Source organism: Anabrus simplex, chromosome 14 (assembly GCF_040414725.1).
Source record: "Anabrus simplex isolate iqAnaSimp1 chromosome 14, ASM4041472v1, whole genome shotgun sequence".
In the NCBI taxonomy this organism is placed as follows: Eukaryota; Metazoa; Arthropoda; class Insecta; order Orthoptera; family Tettigoniidae; genus Anabrus; species Anabrus simplex.
The window spans coordinates 58,167,727-58,192,332 of NC_090278.1; the positions used below are offsets into that span (position 1 = coordinate 58,167,727).

General features: G+C 38.0%; 2 protein-coding genes across 4 annotated transcripts in view; one reads left to right on the forward strand and one right to left on the reverse strand.

Annotated features, from left to right (window-relative positions):
- The window catches only part of LOC136885338 (sodium/hydrogen exchanger 9B2), a 162,097-nt gene that overhangs the window by 81,029 nt on the left and 56,462 nt on the right, over positions 1-24,606 (forward strand). The gene's annotated exons all lie outside the window — the stretch shown is intronic.
- On the reverse strand, positions 7,306-24,396 carry LOC136885233 (uncharacterized). 3 transcript variants are annotated; one of them, XM_067157701.2, is made up of 3 exons: positions 24,261-24,396; positions 14,859-15,103; positions 7,306-7,966 (listed from the first exon to the last, which is right to left on the reverse strand). In XM_067157701.2, the coding sequence occupies exons 1-3, from the start codon at positions 24,267-24,269 to the stop codon at positions 7,450-7,452; spliced, it is 771 nt and encodes a 256-aa protein (XP_067013802.1). In that variant the 5' UTR covers positions 24,270-24,396; the 3' UTR covers positions 7,306-7,449. The 3 variants fall into 3 exon arrangements, with proteins under 3 accessions (XP_067013802.1, XP_067013801.1, XP_068086336.1); XM_067157700.2 differs by lacking the exon at positions 24,261-24,396 and adding an exon at positions 23,579-23,724; XM_068230235.1 differs by lacking the exon at positions 24,261-24,396 and adding an exon at positions 17,526-17,626.

A 24,606-nucleotide genomic window follows, 5' to 3' on the forward strand; every position in this document is an offset into this window, starting at 1 on the left:
CATCAGACAACATACTAACATATTTTAATGCTTTCACATGTAATAAATAGGTTGAAAATCTAGCAACATAGCGTATTTTAACATTACGCTTTAATAATTCTATGGCCATGTTTTTTGCAAATTTTATTAGGTTATAGCAAAAATATACATTATTTTTAAAATGTACCTGCTTTTAAAGATGTTATTTTCAGTGATGTTTGCAAAATAAAATCATGAAACATTCACCTGAATGGATGTATACGTAATGCAATAAAATACCTAAATGAAGTCAAATGGGCGATTTCATGATGATTTTAAAGGAAAATAATGGCTGGTACACTGGGCAGTAAAAAGTAATAAACAAGACCTTAACCGACAAGCTAGCCGGTAAACGTTTGCCATCCCTGTTATAGAGTATTCGCACCAAAATTAGGTGCAACAGTTTATAATTTTCATGGTGTGTGTTGATTTCCCAATTTCAGTAGAAAAGGATTTTTTATTAGGAATCCACCTAATCAACACTATATAACACTGTGCACGAAATCTTATCCTATCTCATAAGAAGCAGTACAAGCTTCGGTCAGTGTGATCATCTTCAGCTACATACACTGGCGGAAGAAAATATCCAAACACCAAGAAGGGGCTGTGCTAGATTAACAAAATTTGGTAGGCATGTTTATACATATGAAAGATGACGCTGATTCAAATTTCTCACAAATCGCATTAACGTGGCACTAGTAGCGGCCCCATGATGTTGCACATCAGGCTTGCTTTAAATAAGGGCTGTACTGTGCGAGAGGCGGAGTGACTGAGTGGGTCAAGAATGCCTTTACGACAGATGAAGAGGCCAGTATGAACAGCTCACTGAGGTTGGATGAGGCCGTATAATAGGGCTATGAGAAGGTGGATCTTCTTTCCATGTTATTGCAGAATGACTTGGCAGGAATGCCTCCACTGTGCACGCATGCTAGCAGTAGTGGTCATGAGAAGGTACGGTCACAAGAAGACCGGGCTCAGGACGTCCCTGTGGCACTGAGAGGGAGGACCACCGTATTCAGCGCATGGCTGTGGCACAGCGGACTGCATCTGCAATATTTCGAGTGACAGTTGGAACCACAGTGACGCAATGAACTGTTTGAAATCGGTTACTTGAAGGACAGTTCTGAGCCAGACACAGTGCGGCATGCAGTCCACTTACCCCAAACCACTGCTGTCTGTGACTTCAGTGCTGTCAAGTGAGAGCTTACTGGAGGATGGAGTGGAGGTCTGTTGTGTTTTCTGATGAAAGCCGGTTCTGCCTTGGTGCCAGTAATGGCTGTGTTGGTTAGGAGGCCAGGTGAGCGCTTTCATTCTACCTGTCTACGGCATCGACACACTGGACTTACACCGGGAGTTCTGGTCTGGGGAACAATTTCCTATGACAGCAGGAAGACTCTCGTGGTTATCCCACGCACCCTAACTGCAGATGTGTATGTCCGTCTGGTGATTTGACCTGTTGTGCTGCCATTCATGAACAGCATTCCCGGGGGTGTTTTCCAACAGGATAATGCACGCCCCCATGCCGCTGTTGAAACAAAATGAGCTCTACAGAGTGTCGACACGTTGCCTTGGCCTGCTCAATCCCCCGTTGTCCCCAATCAAGCACGTATGGGACATCATTGGATGACAACTCCAGCGTCATCCACAATCGTCATTAACCATCCCTGTATTGACCGACCAAGTGCAACAGGCATGGAACTCCATCCCACAAGCTGACATCTGGCAGCTTTACGACACAATGCACGCATGTTTGCTTGCCTGCATTCAACAGACAGGCGAATACATCATTATTCATGGACCAGCATGACAGTCAAAAAAGGGTCACATTCATGACTTAAAAATCAAACAAACTTGTTTATAATTATGTCAGTGAATTACCAAATGGTGTATTACACTAGGTCAGTCAAATTTAAGTTGAAAAATCTATTGTTGACCCCAATGACACTTGGTTGTTATACTGAAGAAAAAAGCCAGTGGGGCCTTATGAGAGGGATTACACCATTATTCATGGACCAGCATGATAGAAACCCATTAAAATACGGCGTGTGATCCGAAAGTTTCAGCAATATAGACAGAAAAAGAAACCGCTCTAGCCTGTGATGTCCTAACCGGTGCCCTGTGCGTAGTCTACAAATATCATTATTGTTTATGTGTGTTTATTGTTTAGTTTTTAAGTTACTCTTTATATATGTAACTGAAGATGTTCACACAGTGACCGAATCTGGTACTATTTCTGAGATAGGATAACATTTTGTGTACAGTGTTATATAGCAATGATTAGGTGGATTCCTAACAAAACGTCCTCTTCTAATGTAAATTAGGTACTTCGGTATATGATGGTGCAACGAGCAATTGTGGCTAACAGTATGCGATAACTTTAAAACAATGTGCAAAACGCAACATAGTTTGTGTTTGAAGAGATGCTTCATAGCGCAGTCTGTGTTTGTCAAAAGAAGTAAAATATATCAGCAGATTGTATACTTCTGGGATGATCCGGCACTTAAACACACATCACTGCAGATGATTCGTCACAGAGAACACCTCCATCCTAGTCAGCATCATAAGAAATTACCCTGTCGACAACAATTGCAAGGGTCAGGTGTACATCTTTATCTACAGTTATTAACACATTTTACAGGGTTATTCAGCTAAGATTGCCTACCTCAAATAACTCGAAGCGTTTAAGATACCGACATTCTGTTTCACTTTCGTTAATGGTATTAAGAGGCTCACAGTTGAACATGCAATACTTCTCCAGGCTTTCAACAAAATTTATCGGCACGCACGTTTCCATACGAGAAAGTTATTTCTTGCAATAACTGCTGCTGATATACTACCAAGCTTACGGTCTTAGTTACTGGGATGTTGCACAGATCACAGCACAGGAGAATCAGTCTAGATTTTTGCGAGAGTCAGATCTGCGATGTCAGTCTTGGGAGTTAGCATTTCCCATCACTACTGTGCGGCAGACACGTAATGACAGCCGTAGAAGCAAACATACAGTGGCAAGAAATGATTCTAAGCTTGTTCTGGACAACATGAGGGTATCAGTCAGTTGTCATTTTAAAAGGCACTTCCATGCATCAAAACCCCAATAAACTGTAAATATCTGGATGGAGGAAAGAAGGAACATAGTGAAAGGACGAAGACATGCTGGAAAGACAGGAAGATAAGGAGAGCAAGAAAATCTTTGTTACTCCATGTGGTCTACAGCCGGCCAAGGTCGGAGAAAGAATTGCCCATAAATTTGCAGGCATGGGGCAAAAGTAAATTATGGGGCCAATGATGTCGGTAATTATTTTGCAACAATTTTGACTTTTTATATATCAATTATAGTGATATCCTACTAAAAAAAACAAGAGAAAGTATTATATTATCTAAAAAAGAAGCATTCATATCCAGGATCCACGAGATGGAAATGGTATACCAACTAACCAAAGACATCTACAATAAATGATCAGTGTCCTCAATGCCATGCTCAGAAACTAGCAGTATAATACAGTCATTCGACCAGAGGCCCTGTACATAGCAGAATGTCTCCCGATAATATCAAAGGCTTGGTAAAAAGACTAGAAGGCACGGAGAAGAGGATCCTGAGGAAAGTCTTGGGCCCGGTCAAACACTTTTCCAATACATTTTCTTAGGCGAGATATTAGTGGGGGAAAAAAAAAAAAAGAGTACCAAGAACTTTGAAATACAAGGTCAGTGAAATGGGGTGTTCTTCCTACTTGGAGATGGAAAGGACTGCCAAGGAAAGAAAGAAAGCTATGGCTGCAAAGACAAGGCTTAGCCTTTTGAAAGAAGATAGAAAAAAGGCACAACCATGATCTATATTCACATCTAGAAAAGATAACTAGTGACGGGCAACGCTCTCACTCGAGACTGACGTCACAGATCTAGAGATTCTTGCTAGAATCTCGAGACCGATTCTCCTGCACTGCGATCTGTGCGACGTCCAGTAACTGCAAGTGTAAACTTTATAGTACACCCTAAGCAGTTATTGCGGGAAATAACGTCGTCAAAAGCCTGGAAATGTACTGCACGTTCAACTATGAACCCTTTAATACCATTAACGAAAGTGAAGACAGAATGTCAGTATCTTAAACTGTCCAAGACTTATTTGAGGTTTGCTTTGCTGCATATGCAACCACCATCACACATGAGTGAAACGTGTAATCTAAAATGCCTGAGTTTGCTCCTGTTCTTTCGACGGAGTGATTGGCAATGCTCTCGAGACAGATTTTCCTGTGCTGCGAGTTGTGCGACATCCCAGTAACTACAAACGTAAGCTTGACAGTATATCACCACAAATGGAAACTTGTGTGGTGATAAATTTTGTCAAAAGCCTAGGAAACTACTGCATGTTGAACTATGAGCCCCTTAATACCATTAATGAAAGTGTAAACAGAATGTCAGGATCTTAAACAGGTTACAAGTTATTTCAGGTGGAAATCTCAGCTGAATAACCTGTATAATTTGTGATTAACTGTAGATAGGATGTACACTTACCTGGATACCTTGCGACTGTTGTCGACACGGTAGCTTCTTGTGGCGCAGATCAGGCTGGAGGTGTTCTGTGATGATTCCCTTCATTGATATGCATTTTTAAGTGCTGGATCATCCCAGAAGTATTTCTGCCAAAATATTTTACTACAGTAGAAGTCCGATAGTCCATAGGTTAAGGCATACAGCGAAAACAGCTGTAACACGGCGTTTTGCAGTAAAATGTTGATCAGCAGAATCATTAGTTTAATAAAACACTCCTATTTTCAAATGTATTGTTTCTTATTGCCATTCCATAATAATCCCGGAATTCATCGATGTTTTTATCTGTAAGTCTTCCTTTACCATTTAGAGTCTTTCCATCTACAACTTCTCTTTTCCGCCTGTCCGCTTAAGTTTTTGAAGGCATGTTCCCATCCGTTTCTGAACCTGGCCCATACAATCAATTTTTGAAATCTGCCTTTTGAAGTCAAATATTAAAGTTTATTTATTCCACCTGTTCAATACATAAAAAAGATAATGAATTAAATAAAATTATAGGGACATGTTTCGCCCTTTAATAACAGGCATCTTCAGCCTTAATCTCAAACTGAAAGTTGATTAATCAGGTACCTGATTGTAATTAACGTACATATGAATGTGAAAGAAATGTTGGAAATGTGCGAAATGGTTGACTATAGTTATGAAATTAGTTAAACGTTTAACGTTAATAAAGAGACTTCAATCAAAACTCCCCTTACGACTCTACACAAGAGACTACAGCCGTTCCTTCCTGCTAACATTTAACACAGCAACTTACCTTCAAGCACTCTCCTCTCATGCTTCTAGAAAACTAGAGTTTTATCACTTCACATTTATTATAAACCCTACTTGATGTGATTATTATAGTGACATTCAATCTGTTTAAGATCTAAAAGTTTCCTCTAGTGTATAAACTCACGAGTACTTGTATTTTAAACTTCATGCAGGCCTCATTTCAAGAATTTCTTAACCACATTCAAGAAAGTGTATAATTTCACGAATATTTGTATTTTAGACTTTATTAAGGCCTGATATTAAGAATTTCATAACTATTATCAACCATTTTGCACATTTCCAACATTTCCTTCACATTCATATGTAAGTTAATTACAATCAGGTACCTGATTAATCAACTTTCAGTTTGAGATTAAGGCTGAAGATGCCTGTTATTAAAGGGCGAAACATGTCCCTATAATTTTATTTAATTCATTATCTTTTTTATGTATTGAACAGGTGGAATAAATAAACTTTAATGTTTATTTGACTTCATTGTACATTCAGCTCCGTCTACCTTTAGGCCTACGACAAGCTGCTCGACACACAATGTTGGGACAACTCTCAAGATCTCAAATTTCTCACGAGAAATAGTGCCTGCGCTAATCTCAAGAAATCTCAAGACCTCGTCTCATACTGCCCATCACTAAAGATAACGCATGCCACTCAGAAAAGGAGGATCGCTTTCTATGGTCACCTGACAAGATTGAGTTTAGACAAACTGTTCAAATCGGGTCTTTGCCTACATTCTAGACAAGACCAAAGGAGCCTGGTTCACGGAGGTAGAAAAGGACTTGCAAGACCTACATCTACAAAGCATCCACAAATGTAATCCTCTTCAAAAAGAAACTGAGGATAACATGGTTTCCAAAAAAAAAAAAAAAAAAAGCCCAAAGTGAAAACTGGCAAGAAGAGGACTGAAGAGAAAAGAATCTCAACCAAAAAAAATTGCACTGGAACTATGGAAGAAAATGGTTGAAAAGATGTGGTCCATAGCTGTCCGAATCAAGATGCTCTACAATCTACTATTATAATATGCAGACTGTATAGTACAATACTTGGTATGTGTTAAAACACCATTTACAACATTTTATATTGCATCTAATCCGTTCTAATTGGAACAAAATCCAAACTGTATAGTAGCAAGACACTGTTGAAATGAATAATTCAAGTTGACAGTTTTGCACAAACCAAGAATGTTAGCAGGAAGTACTAATTTTTTGTTAATGTTGGATTTAGCGAGTTTTATATCCAACAGCCTCTCTGTTTTCTTACTTTCTATTTACAATAATTTTCATCTCTAGCAAGGTTAACTTACTGTCCCGAACAGCTTTTGTTCCACCAGGTTTCAAGGATAAGCTGCTTCTGCTTGAAGAAAATCTGCGTCGGTACCTTATCCAATTGCCAAGAAAGATCAATTACTTCTCGTTTGCTTTTAGGCTTATATAAGATTGAATTCAACTGGGACTTCTCATTCCATGCAAACAAAGTATAAACCAAAGTTCACAAATTAAAAATATTTTTGTCACGGTCCAGAAGACTGAATGAACTGCAATGTTACAGGCGGCTTACTAGATCGCTGAGAGTAAACCAAGAAAAACATTTTATTCGGTAAAGGATTTCTAAGAAATTTATTAAAACATGACCATTACCATCATCTTACATTGTTTCTCTTAGAAAATGATAGTTCATCTCTAAATATTCTAAATCCCAAGAATGAATTAGAAATGGTGAACTTGTTTTTCATGAAGGAAGTAACTCTTCCCTTGTATGGCACAGCGCCCTTTGAGAACGGGACCTGGGGCAACCGTCCAACTTGCCACCCTCAAGGTGGCCCTAATATCCAGTGTCCTTAATGGGCCAGCGTCTTATAACTATACAAGGCAGCAGATACATTAAATGTGAATTTACTTACAGGCAAAGACCATGTCGGAATGTAGATGTTTATTTTTCTATTATGGACGTGTTGAAACTTAATTGCTATAAACATAAAATCGAACCTCATTTATTACATAAAAATATTAAAACTCTTAAAATGTACATGCAATTATAACAATCATTCTTTTTACAAGCACCTTAACAAGGAATAATTACAGAGCTATGTATAAATAGTTTTGTACAAAAGAAGACCTTTCAGGGAAGTTTAACACGCGAGATAGTTGTTATGCAAGGGATCTTTTCTTCGTTCTTGTACCGCTTCATTATGTAGGCAACAGTGTTCTGAAAATCTATGTCACTATCATACTTTGTTATCATATCATCCCGGATGGAATAAGTGGGCCGCTGGAAGGTTATGGAGATGGGGTTGTCCGGAAAGGTGAACCGGAAGGAATACTCGAAGTTCTGGGCATTAGAGGCAGGTCCAATGTATTGGAAGGCTCTGAAGTATTTGGGCTTTGTGTTGTCCTGTATTAGGTGGTACCAGAAAAGGTTCTTATTCTCGTGGATGGCCAGCTTCACATAGTGACCGTTCCACTTCCTGCTGAAGCTGCCAGCCTTCCCCATTGTAATGACATCCACCGGGTGCTTTCTTGAAACATGACTGGGCAGCTCCGAGAGGGCGCCCTCCCAGGAACATTTTCCAATCTTGCACGAGAACTTGCGCTGCGGACAACTCGCCTCGTGGTCCTGCATGTTCACCAGACGTACCCTGGAACGGAAGATGAGGAAACACACATTTTGAGCAGTACAGATTAAATTGGACTGGAAGAACTGCAATCTGTCATTATGGTTCTACAATGTCTAATGTCAATGCGGTCACTTGACGAGGCCAGAAAGGGAGAACTTCATTATCAAGTCCTAGAAGAAATTTAATATTTATTTTGACACTACTAAACATATACAATGTTCTGCTTTGCCATTTATCACGACAGAAGCACTGTCAGCTATCAGTGTACAACTAAATGTACAAAAGAAGTTTTTTAAATATTGCAATATTTATTAATTTCTGGACAGCAACCCCCGCCCCCATGAATTCTATTCATTCAAATGATTTGAGTTACACAATGATTTTGTACTATATGGACTGAATCTCTCAGAATCGCAGCTGACATTTCTTGTAGAACATTAGTAGGGAGTTTAAACACTTTGAAAATATTCACAGAAATTTGAGATTGTTCCGCACACACCAAACACACCAGTAACGTCTTAGTTATTAACTTAATACTAATTATGTCCCAAGTCAAAAAAGCAAGGCTCAAAGTGCCTGTTCTTTTTGTATCAACTTCTTTGGACTGCTTTTCATCTCACTCAAATTGACTTGGATCGATAATGATACCTTTGTTAGGTTTCCTATCACTGACTACACTGTCCGCTCATTTAATGGAACCTTCAGTTGACGTGCGGATTACTTCTTCACAAACTTTGAACTGGTTTGTATTTCAGAAGCAGTCAACTATCCAACTTAGTCTATGACGCTTGCTGTTTCTTAAGAGCTTCCCTTTGCAGCAGACTCCATGGCTAAATGGTTAGCGTGCTGGCCTTTGGTCACAGGGGTCCCGGGTTCGATTCCCGGCTGGGTAGGGAATTTTAACCATCATCGGTTAATTTCGCTGGCATGAGGGCTGGGTGTACGAGTCGTCTTCATTTCGTCCGCAGGTTGCCTACGGGCGTGAAATCAAAAGACCTGTACCTGGGGAGCCGAAGATGTCCTCCCAGCACTAAAATCCATTCACCATTTCTTTTCATTTCATTTGCGGCAGAAACCAAGAACACGAGGCAGGGTTTCAATCTCACTGCCTCACAGCAACAGGCATCTAGGCTTCTGCCAGGAACACTACGAACTACAACAAACATTGCAGGTCATTATTATGGTGTCAGGCTATTGAGAAGAAGACTGGCCAGTCTTCATCGATATCCAACAATTACCTTTCTTCTACTACAAGAAAAGTGATACACCTCTGCAACTATGGGGTAAACTTTTCCACTTTTTATATTACTGATCGCAAAGTTTCTTATTTTCCTTAGTCTAAGCTCATTAATTTCTACGTTAAGATGTCTTAAAACCGTTGTGAATAAAAAAAGCAGTTTTTCAGCAATGATAGCTTAGTACAATTTACTGAACACTATACTGTCCTCTTAACAAAATAAGCAGTGAGCAAAGCTTCCCTCTCTAATAGTTGTCAACAAAAGACTGTGCGTGGCTCTGGTCAGGAGTCTAATGAGTAGTTCTCCTGTAGAGCGTACTAGTCCTGCACACAGCTTAGCAAGATACTGTTCCACAAGTGGAAATAGGTGTTCAGTTGACAGACTGAATTATCACATCATACATACATACATAGGCTACATTATTCATTATAGACAGTTATGCCTTTCAACGTTTAGTCCGCAAGCCTCTGAATTTACTAAACGTCACCACAATCTTCTATTTGCAACTAGTGCTGTGGCATCATTCAGTTCTAAACCCTTTATCTTTAAATCATTAGAAACTGAGTAACCATCATCTTTGTCTCCCTGTACTTCTTTTACCCTCCATAACAGTCCATTATTCTCCTAAGTAACCTATCCTCCTACATTCGCCTCACATGACCCCACCACCGAAGCCGGTTTATGCATACACCTTCATCCATCGAGTTCATTCCTAACTTAGCCTTTATCTCTTCAATCCGAGTACCCTCCTGCCATTGTTCCCACCTGTTTGTACCAGTGAGCACTCGCGCTACTTTCATGTCTTACTTCTAACTTATGAATAAGATATCCTGAGTCCACCCAGCTTTCGCTCCCGTAAAGCAAAGTTGGTCTGTAAACAGACTGATGTAAAGATAGTTTCATCCGGGAGCTGACTTCCTTCTTACAGAATACTGTTGACTGCAACTGCGAGCTCACTGCACCTCCATTCAATCTCACTATTTACCATCCTGGAAGAACATACATCCTAAATACTTGAAATGATCTAACTGTTCCAGCTTTATATCACCAATCTTACATTCAATTCTCTTTGATTTCTTACCTATCGACATCAATTTAGTCTTGGAAAGGATAATTTTCATACCATACTCATAGCACCTATTTTCTAGTTCCAAGATATTAGACTGCAGGCTTTCAGCACAATCTGCCTTTAAGACCAAGTCATCAGCATAAGCCAGACTGCTTATCACAATTTCTATATAACTGCAACAAATGCAATCGGAAAAATGTTCAGAAAATATATTTTTTTAAAATTCTGTTAACTGTTTCCAATAGAAATAATATCTGGTAATTAGCGCAGCACTAATTCAAAAAGATAATTACACAGGTAACTTTTTGTAAGTGGTGCTGATGTTAGTCTTCTGATATTCTCAGAAATTAAGTTCTATAATAGTTCTGCTTTAGAACTGAGATACATTCATGCTGAAGGTCTTATTTTATTAATATAACCAAGGTTGAATTCAGCATCCCCTAAGCATGAATAAAAATAGCCACAAGAAAAATCACACCTGCCAACTTTCAAAAAGAGAAATCTGGAAGATCCTAAAGCAGAAAATTTTTAACAACGAAGTCTTGAGACATAATAAAAAAGGACGACATGGGGCGGGAGATTATAAACAATACCAAGACAAGTCAAATATATTTTATGATCACCCCTTAAATTAAATACACAAAATTACATAGCTTGAGTGCTCATCTGTTTCTACTTAACACTGGGAACACTTTCCGTGATTGTATAAAACAAGGAAATTAAGCAGAATATGCCTCCCTAAAAGAGTGATACCGTTTTTTTTTGTTTTTTTTTTTTTAAGTGTAGGCCTAACTCAGACCACCACCAAAAATACTAAATCAGTTTCTAACTCATCACACAATTCCACGAGTTTCAGAACTACCACCAGTATTACTCACACCCACACACAAAGCCTTTCACAGCTTCTACGAAGTACGACGCAGTTACTAAAGTTGTTATATATAAATTCACAGCCTGCTACTTTTCACGGATTTCTTTTCTTCAAAATCACAGCCTTATACTTCAAATCAAATCAAAATCTCTTTATTTGCAAATGAGGTGGTTTACCTCGGTGGCAAATGGTACACTAAAATACATTATTGTCAAGCACTAAGTATTAAATTAACAAGAGAATAAAATTTTCCTATAATACAATATTATATAATTTACGCTAACAATTTTTTCTATTAAACACACAGCTCATCCTTAATAAATTTACCTTGTTTACAAAATTCTACTTATATCTCCTGTACTACTTACAAATACAGTCATCTGATATACAGTACGTGGAATTACTTCAAATGATACTGTACAACTGGTATAAGATTAAAATATTTACATTGCATTTATTTACTTTTTCTTTTCTTTACCCATTCTGGAACCTAAGTAGCATAATGACCCGCTGCGTCTTAACCAGAGCCCCTTTTACCACCACTTTTCAGAGTTCCTGAAGGGCCTTCACAGCTACCGTAGCGGTCCCAGGGCCCTCGAAGTCCCCACTGTACTTCACCCCTACAGGCAGTCCCCTACTTTGGCTGTCCAAACTCCTTAGACCAGGGGATGGAATTAATTTATTCACACACATTTTTTATTTACATTAACCTGCACTGGTCGAATGCCCTCTAACATTTCATTTATTTTCTCTGTTGCTGTTTATTCTCTTCTTGAATATCTGTACAGATTTTGGAAAAGGATCAAACACTACCCCTGGTAAACTGTTCCACTCCTTCACACCCTTCCCAATGAATGAAAATTTACCCCAATCGCTTCTGCTAAAATTCCTTCTAATTTTATATTTGTGGTCAGTCCTGCCGATATAATTATTTTCCAACTGAAGCCTCTCACGAATATCTCCCCATGCTGCTTCTCCTGTATAGGCTCTATATAAACCTATAAGTCTAGTTTTCTCCCTTCTCTTACTTAAAGTTTCCCACCCTAGTTTCTTTAACATTTCTGACACACTACTCTTTCTCCTGAAATCCCCTGTTACAAATATTGCTGCTTTCCTCTGCACACTATTTCTTTTATTAGGTATTCTTGGTGAGGATCCCAAACACTGTTTGCATATTCCAATAATGGACGAACCATACTTAAGTAACTTTTCTCTTTTAATTCTTTGTTGCATCCTTTAAGTAGCCTCATTATGACATGTAACGATCTGTATGCTTTCCCAACAATGTCATCCACATGACCCTTCCAGTGCAAATTACTTTCAAATCTTACACCTAAGTATTTGCACTTGCCATCTTTTGGGATAACTACCCCATCCAAAGTATATTCAAATTCAGTTTTAAAACTCCTGTTTGTAAATGTTGTAACAGTTGATTTGCCTCCATTAACCTTCATAATATTCTCTTCAACCCATTGTTGGATACTCTCAAGGTCCCTTTGTAATTCTGAACAATCCTCAATGTTGTTTATTTCCCTATAAACAATTATGTCATCTGCATACAATCTTATTTTTGATGATATATTGTTCCCTAAATCATTTACGTATATTAAGAAAAGTAACGGACCGATTATACTACCCTGTGCAATTCCCTTCCAAACTTTCTCTTCCTGCGATACGTTAATTCCTACTTTGACTTTCTGAACCCTTGAATTTAGAAATGTTTTTACCCAACGTGTAACCCTTACGTCCAATCCTATTCCCTCCAATTTCTTTAATAATATTCCATGTTCCACTCTATCAAAGGCTTTGGAAAGATCTATGGCTATGCAATCTAACTGGCCTCCTGAATCTAACTGATCTGATGTCCTGCTGAAATCCCACCAGTTGTGCCTCACAAGAAAATTTCTTTCTAAATCCATACTGGCTCCTCATGAACCAATTTTTATCATCACATATCCCTCTGATGTACTTTGATATTAAACTTTCCAGTATTTTACAAACTATACTGATCAGGCTGATTGGTCTGTAGTTCTCTGGTTTCCTTTTATCACCCTTTCCTTTATAAATTGGTATTATTATAGATTCCTTCCATTCCTTTGGTATTACACTATTATTTATGACAGTCAAAGAGAAATCTTGAATAAGGCACTCTGTACCACCCCATTGTCTTTATCACCTCCCCAGTAATTTGATCACTTCCTGCTGCTTTTCCTTGCTGAAGCAGTTGGATTTCTCTGAAAATATCTTCATTTGTGAACGAGAAGCTTCTTGTTTCCCTCTGTGTCTGTCCCTCTGTAACTTCTGTTTCGGTTTCCAACTCCTGATAATCATCTACTGAATCTCTAAATTCCCTACTAAAGAGGTTTGCTTTCTCAGTATCTGTTAAATAGTGTTCACCCCCTTCTCCCACCATTGTAGGAATTTGGATTCCTTTTCCTTTTTGATTCCTGATATATGAATACAGCTTTTTCCATTTCCCTTTGTGGTCATTACGCTCTTGAAGAATGCCGTTCATATATTTCTCTTTTGCTTCCTTTTTCACTCTATTCAGTTCCCTCATTAGCTGTTTTCTACTTTCTCTACTCTCCCTACCTTCTTTGATTTTCCTGTTTACTATTCTACATTTTCTTTTTAATTTTCTTATTTCCCTTGTATAATAAACAGGGTTTGAGGTCATTTTACCCTTCTTAACAGGTACAAATCTCTTCTCTCCTTCCCAAACGATTCCTTTGAATTTAGAACAAAGTGTATCCACATTACTCCCTTCACTTATCCAACAACTGAATTGTGATTTAAGGTAAGTCCCAAATTCATCAACTTTAGTTTTTCTGAACAATTTCTTGCCTTGTGTGACCCTCTTATTAAGCCTTTTTGGTACCAGTCCTACATCCATTATTACAGCCTTATGGTCACCTATTCCTTCAATTACCTCAGTTTTATCAACAATTTCCCATGGTTTAACCAAGAATACATCTAGTAAATTATTGAGACGAGTCTGTTCTTGTACTACTTGTGTAAATCCTCCCTCCCAAATTAACTTGTTTGCCAGTTTCTGTTCATGGGCTTCACTTGCAGCTCCATTCCATTCAACCTCAGGCAAGTTTGTTTGGCAACATCTCAGTGAATGAAGTACCAGTTGAGGTTGAACAGGTGACAAAAGCACGGTGATAATGTCATTATTGATACATTTACCGGTCAAATTTCAAACACTGCATCTCTTATTACCAGCTACTATCAAAAGTCAAATCAGATTTGACCGCAGAAAGCAAAACCAAGCGTGGATATTCAAAATCCATACAATAACGTTCATCCGTACAACCGTAAAACACTCAAAATTCGTACATTTTACTGAAAAACCGGAATACTTGGCAGGTATGAAATATATAGGCTACTCTCTTGCCGAGATATTACCACATGTGCACATCAGAGCAGAGGGAGGGAGAGATGTTACACTAGTAAAAATCAAAAAGAAAAAGAAACTGTCAATACAGACCACATCAGTGCATTTTATACAATGAACTATAACTGGCTTGGAAATCTGTTCCATCCTCAATGGATACATTAAAAATTCCTAAAAAATAAAATTTACATAACTGTCGTCCAAACATTAAAAATTGACGTCATTTATAAGTCAGTACCGACAGAACTGCCTGCCTCAACAGTAAGCAGATAATAGTAGAGGCACAAGAGGAAAATACAAGACAGATTATCCTACCATACTCTGGGCATACATACTTCTGTCCACAGTTGTAGATACAGGGCAAGTGGTAGTGTTCTGCAAGCGTTTCCAGAGGGAGACAGCGAACATTGGTGAATCCTTCCTGGCAGACAGCGCAGCGAAACATCTTCTCGCGGCACGGTGTGCAGACACAGTGACCATTAACACATTGCAGGATGGGTGGCAGCAGGAACCCCTGGCAACCAGGACACACCAAGTCCGCAACTATCTTGTCAGCAAACGATGGCCCCAACTTCGCCATCTAAAACAGGGTGGCAATGTGCAGAATGTAGATGATACCACTTCACTGTCAGCACAAATGGGAACAAGGTACCCACTACACTTCATTTCTTTTTTCAGGGTCACCCTTGATAACACATCAGCGTTCTCCTTAGGACCATTTTAATGGGCACACCGTCCTGCCGTTTTTAGACTGCCTAACAAATTAAATGCGAATCATTGTCAGCATAACTGCATCGATTACATCAGAATTTAAATGTTTAGTTCGACTATAACGTAGTGTCATGTGCGAGCAGTGTCTGGATTAGTACAGAATCTCATGAAAGCACTATTCCACATGAAGTCACCAACGATATAACAACCGAGGGGTAAGCCCCAGTGTTCAATGGTTATTAACAAGCAGTAGAACAGTGGAAGTTCAAAATACTCTTGTCTTGTTCATAACATGAATACACTTCAATTCAATACAGTTCAATTTTGCAGTTAATGTTTTCCTGTCTGATTATTGTTGATGCCCAGACTGGTATAAATTGAAATTTTATCATTTTTTATGTAGTATTCCCCAACCACCCACTCATTCCTGCCATCCAGCTGATGAAAATTTCTAGGGAGAGCACTGATCAATCTATATCACGTGTACTCCAACTTTATCACGAACATCTAGGCCAGGAATGACCAACGTTTGTTTATTTCTCGCAACTTTCTAGAGGACGTGGTGGGGCGGTCAACAAGGTTGCCAACCTGCCTGGTTAGGAACTAAGATAAGCACTAAGAAAAAGTTAATTACAATTTTATTTCTTGCCATGCAAACTTATCATTCGGGCTAGTGACAAAACCATTGTTCTGGATTTGTTAGATCCGGATAGTGACAAAACCATTGGCCTGTGATCAAGTAAAGGGGGTCTGAGGCATAAGCCCCCAGGTCAGGGCCGCGAAACAGCCAGCAGGCTCTAGCATCGCTTCGCACAGTATTGGCTAGTCTGGTCAGCTGCGACAGCATTCCTAACTGAGCAGCTGTTGTTGGAAGCTCACTTTTGGGGACAATTTGAATGCAATAAACATTAAAACTGAATAAATTATTGGTCTATTAAAGTTTCATTCCATCCAGTAGATACATCAGGGGTGAACATCGGGAATGGGGAAACAACACTACAGTGTTCTCCCTAGGACCTTTTTAAAGGGCGCACCGCCCGGCTAACACGACCTAGATATGGGCTAGTTACATAATGCATATTTGAGTCATTGGGTGTCTCAAATCAAAATGTAAAAACTGTAACACAGTTTATTTAAATAATGAATCTTCATTACTGTCAGCATAATTGCAACAATTAGATAGAGTTTAAGTGTTTAGCTTTACCATCACGTAATGTCGTGTGGGAGCGGTGTCTGCAGTAGCGAGGAATCTCATGCCAGCACTATTCCGCATGATGTTTCAAACCCGTATGGCACTCCATAGCAACCGTGTGGTTAGCCCCGGTGTTATGATTATGAATGATCTGCAGAACTTGGGAAGTTCAGAATACTCTTATCATAGGTTATAAACAGTTAGTCTGAAGCAAACACAACAATAAGCCACACAGCACATTCTGTATTGAGAGGTTAACTTCATGGGCACCGCAATGAATTGCAAATTTTACACCAGACAATGTATCTGTTTTAACCACATCTTCATGTACCGTCCTGACAATGCCCAACAACATTCCAGCATGATTTAACAAGCACCATTCATTTTATTACTTTGATTGATGATGAAATAACATCTAACAGTTCTCCGTCAGCTAGTGGTTATTTACAGCGGTCTCCAATGACTTTCATATGGCTAACACCACTCAAATAAATTTGGTGAAGAACTATGGGATCAACATTTACCACTTCCTGTTTATTATTGAATTATTCATTATTAACAGTATTGGAACTAACAGTTCTGTGTATATAAATTAATACTTGAAAGAGTCTTGATGATGAGCATGCTCAAAATGTTAGAACCTAGTTATTTTCAAATTTACTCATAATTTCATTCCAGTTCTTAATGTCAATTTATATATATTTGTTTCATGTCAATTTTGTGCATATACATTTGTTTAGTTATTAGACTTTACATTAAGGCTGAAGATAGCCAGCCCCGGCTGAAACTAGTCCCTAAATAATGTAATTTAGACTATTGCATATTATAGTAGTGAAAGGTGGACCATTACTACATTAATTTATTATATTGGAATACTCTTATGTTTTGTTTGTAATAAAACTAAAATAGTTTAATTATACAGTTAATGTTTACTGCCTGTTATTGTTAATGCCAAGAGGGGAATAAATTGAGATTTTATTTTCTCTGTCCAGCTACCCATTCCTACCACCCGGCTGACAAAAATTTATGGGGAGAACACTGCACTATATATACGTAGTATACAGCAATCAGCAAGACAATATGAATTTATGGTACTCACCGGTCTAGGATCTGCTGAGACAGAACTGAACAGAAGACTGAATTGGGTTTTTTTTTTTTTTTTTGCTTAGTTTTACTTCTACAATGACTATCACATCAGACATGAAGCAAGTACTGTTCTTAGCACTGCACAAACATACAAAGACAGATCAGGATCACGGAAGATATATTAAACAGAGTGATGAACGATGACAGGCAGAATGTCCAATCTTACCAGTAGATACTGCAGACTATTTCCAAAAATGTATTCAATTAGTGTTCTCTAGCAATTTTGCAGTTTTTATTGAACATGGCGAGGTTGTCGGTGTACAGCCATTTCCTCCTATTGTATTCTGGGATGGATGCCTTGATGTGTCCAGGTGGACTCAATGGTATTGTCTACAAATTCAATAGAGTGGTTTACTGTCAAATGGCCTCAGCAGTGTTTCTTAAATATGCAGTACGATTTCTAGCAGTCTTATGACAGTTGCACGGGTTTGATCCACTGCTGTATTGCACTTATCAGGGATTGTGCCGTCCTATCCTCTACGGTCTTGAAAAAGCATTTCCCTGTTCCCCTCTAGACTCCTCCAAAAACCCACTGGCCTTCTACAAAATGCCCTGTGTAATATTTCCTTTGTCCAAATTTACGTTTGTCGACTAGACCTTAAGTTTCTCTACTGTGGCACAGATAGTCTGAAAAATTGATCCGAAGCTAAGAAATGGCGTTTTTAATTAAATTATTTACCATTTGCCTTACGACGCGCCGGCAGACAGGTCTGATGGAGATTATGGGATAGGAAAGGGTTAGGAACGGAAAGGAAGTGGTCGTGTAAGATGCAAGCTCCAGCATTTATCTGGTGTAAAAAATATGAAACCATGGAAAACCAACTTCACAGCCGCAAACAGTGGGGTTCGAACCCACTGTCTCCCAAATGCAAGCTGATAGAGACCCAAACCGTGTGGTCACTTGCTCGATAAATAGCATTATATAAACTAGATGGTGGAAACTAAGATGATCTAAACCAAACTTCTGTGGAGACCATTAGAGGAAAATTATTAACTATTAAGGCAACTGCCAGAAATAGATCGGAGGAAATGGCAGAGACTACGAGAGACTAGAAAATAATGTTCTCGGGGAAACAACAGCAAAAGGGATGGGAGACAAGGAAACACTGTGGCAATAATTGGTCCAGAAATGCATACACAAAAAGAGAGAAGCAAAGAAACTGGATTTGAAGGAAGTTCTAATCAACTACACAGAGACTACACCCGACTCAGTTGGCTGTCCCAATACCATCAGCGTATGATCAAAGACAAAAATATTTTCCCAACAGCCAGACAGAAGAATAAGCCCCATCAATACATAGCCTAGTTCCAGGGATATCTTTCTCACCTCTCCAGGCTGACCACATTTTCTCAGCCTTATAATTATATAACAAATGATAGAAGGTCCCCAGCAGCTGAATAGCATGTCAATGTTTTCCTTTCCACATCCCATAATAGCTCTATGAGCAGGGTATAGTGTGCATTGGTATCACCCAAATATCACTATAAAATTTGTCACAAATGGAACATAATTGCTTTTACACATATCAAGTGAAAAATCTGCAGCAAATTAAGAAATATTTGATTTTTGAAGAATATTATGTATACGTACTTTATCACTTTACAAGTACATTTGGTGTTGCGCTCACAGTGACACACGTATGTCTTTTGTCTTACACTTTCAACAATTTTGTGTGATATCTGTGTTCACTGAAATTCTTTGCTTTCGTTTCATTACTTCACTTGTCAATGACATTTCATGAATTGTATCGCAATATGCAATATTTAATAGGCGACAAAATGGTATGGACAATATACATAAGAAAAATTCAGTGGACTAGTGATTTATTGGTCCAGGGATTGAGCTACTTTCGTTCGAACAGAAATAATATTTATTGGTCCAGGGATCATGCTATTTTTCTGTTGACCTCCACTTTGCTGTTTGAACTGGCCGCTCTTAGTCATATGGACAAAGATAATGAGAATCTACAGACATAGCACTCCCATTCCACGGTGCTAGCCCTGGACCTGAAGAAAGTAACAAAAGACTACACCAGCAGCGGAGTACGATATAAACCAGTCCAGTCTACAAGCCTTATGTTTTCATATTTCTCACTTGATATGTGTAAAAGCAATTATGTTCCATTTGTGACAAATTTTATAGTGATATTTGGGTGATACCAATGTGCATCGTACCCCCAGATATGTTCTGGCTTATGAAAGTTCATTTCTTTAATTTTTTTGCTCCAGTACATCATAGAATCCATAAACCAAAAGAAGATAAGTGTCTTCATGATTTTTCTTCTAGTCTTTTTAAACATGAGGCATTATTTCTACAAAAATTCTGAAACCATCTCCAGGTCTTATTTTTAAAGGAGAGAAGGAGACCTTCGGAATGGCAAAGATGGTGGATGAGGCAACCCATCCCCTCTGGGGAAAATTAGAAGAGGAAACCACTGCCTTGTGGTGAAGAGGGATCTTCAAAGGTTACAGGAGTAAACCCCAAAAGAAAATCCTCAGATGCATTAGGCTTAGCAGGTCAGCAAATGAGTAAATTTGTACTTGTTTTCAAGTATAATACAAGCCTCAGAGAAAGTCAGACAAAAGACTGAGGGAGATAATAGAAACACAGAGGAAGAACAATATGTCTTTAGACCAAATAGATCAACAATAGAAGTTATATTTACAGTGCAAACGATAATGGAAAAAGATTATGATACAGTTAAGAGAAAACATGTATGGGAATGCCTAAGAAAAGGAATGTACCAAAATCATTAATTAACAAGATAAAAATGTTGTATCATGAGACTAAAAGCAGTGTTGACAAACATTTTATAAAAAAAAAAAAGTCTCAAGCAAGGAAGTGCACTGTCGCCATTATTGTTTATTATATTGATGGATGAAATCATAAAATGTGTAAAATAAGAGTATCAGTAGTGATGAAGTGAATGCTTGGGTATTTGCAGATGTAGTGATTTGGGAAACAGGAGAAAAGGATGTACAAAGGAGACTGGACATTTGGAATGAAAATCTGAAGGAGTTTGGAATGGTAATTAGTAAAAAGAAAACTGTAGTCATGTGGAAAAGAGAAGCCAAGTGAACATAGACTGAGAATGGTTAGAGAATGTAGAACAGTTTATATATCTGGGTAGCATTATTAATGGAAGTAATGAAATCAACCCTGAAATTAATAACAGGCTAAGTAAAGATACATTTTATCAAGTCAGAGCTTCTATGGGATGACAAAGTACCCAAGAGAACGAAATTAATATTATATAAATAGTATTTCATACCAATTGTAACATATGGACTAGAAACACTGGTAACTAATAAAAGACAAGATCGTAAGATCCAAGCAATAGAATTGAAATTTTTAAGAACATCGGTTAAAAAGACAAGAGAGAATTCAAAATATTTAAATCAGAGAAGAGCTAAATATAGAACTGGAAGTACAGAAAATACAGAAAGCAAGACAGATGGTTCAAACATGTAAAAAGAATGGTAAAGGAACGGGTAGCAAGAAGGGAATTTGAAATTCAGAAGTTGAGAAAGATCAGTTGGAAGACCGAGAAGAAAGTGGATGGATCAGATATGGAAGGACATTAAAGAAGCTGAATTGGATGTGGCAGAAGTAATGGAGCAGGAAAAGTGGAAGGACAGAAAGGAGTGGAGGAGGCTTGTTAATCACACCCAGATGACTAAAGTGGGACATTGATGATTATATGCAATTCCTGCTGTTCAATAAAATCTTGCACCGTATTTTTCACATCCTCTTTTGTGAATGCAAACCCCCATTTTCCTCAAATATTTAGATGACTAGCCAGCTTCCACTCATCTTCAAGTGAGTGTGCTATTTTCCTATCTCTGTTTTTGGTAATGGGATCCAGTATCTTCCTACCCAACACTGATTTTGATATATTGTACTTTTCTGCCATAGCTCTTATTGGTTTATTTTCATTTATAACTTCACTAATTGCTTTGATAATGTCTCCGCAGTTTAGAGTTCACTTTTTTTCTTGCAAGTATGAACCATTTTATCAATTTAATAACTTAACGTTCTTCATACACTAACTTACACATTCCATGTGGCAAGCTATACAACCTCAAACATACAATATATAGTAGAAAGTCAATGTCAATACCCAGCAGGTTGAGCAACAGTTTTAAAACTATATAAAGTAACCTCAAAGCAGGTTCAACAATTGTCTGAACTTTACCCTATGAATATTCCCAAATTGCCCCCAAGCATTTCCCACAATTGCCCCAAATATAAAAAGAATTTCTTGCTTAATATTGAATTTCTGCAATGCTCAATTATTTTTCCCAGTTGACCCTAAATCAAGTAATTGTATGCAGATTGTTGAATTATAATTTTAAAAAGATGGCAGAAATATTCTGAAATGTTCTTGAATGAAGATAATAGAAGAGAGGATACCAGGGATGGCGAACCTATGCCACGCGTGTCATTAGGTGACACGCGAACATGATTTCGGTGGCACACCACACGCACATATTAAAATTTTTATGTACCTTTTGTACTATAGACTATACATATCTCGTGCATCGTACAGTCATAGTGTTTCAGGTTTAAGAAATAAATACTGAAAATCTAAATTCTGTTCCATTCGAACGTGCATTACGGCAACACTACAACACTGATATGTCCGGAAGTCAAGTGAAATAAATGCCAGATGCGGCCGACGAGCCATTCGCTCACCCATATCAGTGAATTAGTGAGGTTTGGCTTGTGTGTGAATGCCAGCATCGCATAATTATTCTTAGTGAGTAACTTTTTATTGTTGTGAATTTTGTAAGACAAATAATTGCCAATAAATTATCTCAATTTCGAAATTTGGAGAAATTATCGTACTTTATTTCAAAACCTCATATTGCACAAATGAGGTTTTTTTCTTCTTTTCAGTGGTTAGATATTGACAGTTTAGAAATGGAGTCGACTGAATTTTAAGCAAGCATATGGGTGAAAAATTTCGTACAACTTGATGAAGCATGTGAAAATAGAGTGTGCTCTTGATGGAGAATACTCTCTCCAGAAGCCAGAGAACTTAATACATGAACAGTGGAACAGCCTCCCACAAAAGTTTTCGGTCATGAAGAAACTTGCTACAGCGCTATTTACTTTGTTTGGGTCACCATACGTCTGCAAGCAGCTATTTTCTACAATGAACGTTGTGAAGACAAGTTATGAACCTAACATAAATTACAAAGCTACTAAGTATTTTTGCGGTATTCGCAAAATACGACCATGAAGCATGCAATCACATGTACTTGGTAATTTACAATATATATACATATGCAAAAATGAAATGGCTTGCAGTGCTGGGAGATCCCAGGACGGGTTCGGCTCACCAGGTGCAAGTCTTTTGATTTGACACCCGTAGGCGACCTGCGCGTCGTGATGAGGATGAAATAATGAAGACAACAGATACACCCAGCCCTCGTGCCACGGAAATTAACCAATGATGGTTACAATTCCAGACCCTGCCGGTAATCGAACCTGTGATCCCTGTGACCAAAGGCAAGCACCCTAACCACACAGCCATGGAGTCGGACTATATATATGTAATAACATATTATGAAAAATAATTTGGAATTAGGGATGGCGGTGGTGAGTGGGGGCGGGGGTTGTATCTATTACAAACGAAAATAACAAGTGGCACAGTAGAAAGTTGAGAATAATAATTCAGACCTAAAATGGCACACTAGTTAGAAAAGGTTAGCCATCCCTGAACTATACCATGTTAAACAATTTGCAATATCAAGACAAAAGCTTGGAAAGACTGAACATCTAGGAAATGCTTCAACCTTAGTTAAACAAAGCTAAAGTTGGATGTACAGTAGGTACAAAGTATAGTAAACTTACAAAGTTAAATATGATACAACAAAATGAAAAAAATGAACAATTTGGCTAAGAATGAAATGAACAATAAGGCTAAGAAAACTTTAAATTGTAGAAAATTTAAGAGGTTTCAAATCCCAAAATTTGAGATTTGATAGCCATAAACTTACAGAAGCCTGTCGCAAACACGGCCAACAGGAAAAACGGGTAACCCAGCTGATATATACAGACATGAAAGGTACAGGTGAAGTGAAAATCTAACACTACAGTATGAAATAATTTAGTTGCAAGGCCTGTAATTGGTGGACCTTCTCCACCCGCATTTTAGAGGCCAAATCAAAGACTGTCTAGTTATGAATTAATTGCTCCAAGTTATATTCAAATGAGATCCTTCAATAACTTCAAGCTAACTCACCCTGAAAAGAAACCTATATTTCTTACATTTATTAAAATTCTAACTAGAAATATTTGTACAATTATTAGAACACAGGAAATAATTTAGTTTTGAGCAATAATCCGTCATATTGATTAGCTAACACCAGTAAAATATGTGGAAACCCGGCAATTACACGTGGGATATACGAGAATTGTCCCAATTTGACTGTCAAAAATGTGTAAGTCGCGAAAATGTCAAATGTTCTTCAATTAAGTTACAAACGTATTACTGATGCAGACATTTCAACACGCTTTCCCATTGTACAGTTACTTCAAAGAAAATAGTCTTTTCATTTAAAAATATATTCTAAAAATAATATTTGACTAATTGTGCTACGAGCCGTATAAGGTGATTAAGATACCAGGTTAGCAGAATACTATAAGAAATAAAATGTCACCGCAACGACTTGTACTCACAGTTGCCATATAATCCACAAGAGATTAGTAAATGTTAATGGCTTTCACGATTCTGCCAGACAAATCAAAATCACACCGATTACTTTCCGGCAAATTTCAAGTTGAAAACTTATGACACAAGCATTTGTTTTTCTAGAACAACTCATTCAATAGCAGTACTGCCAACATGCTTATCAATGCTTACCGGAGCGAAAATAAATATCCCATTCACTTAATGGAATCGGTTTCTTACATACTTGTGTGTTTATCAATAACAGATTTAAAGGTATATGCAGAAACGCTCTCTGTACTAAATTTCTGTTGCCTAATAAAATATGTGATCACGACTGAAGTGTCTGGAACGAAG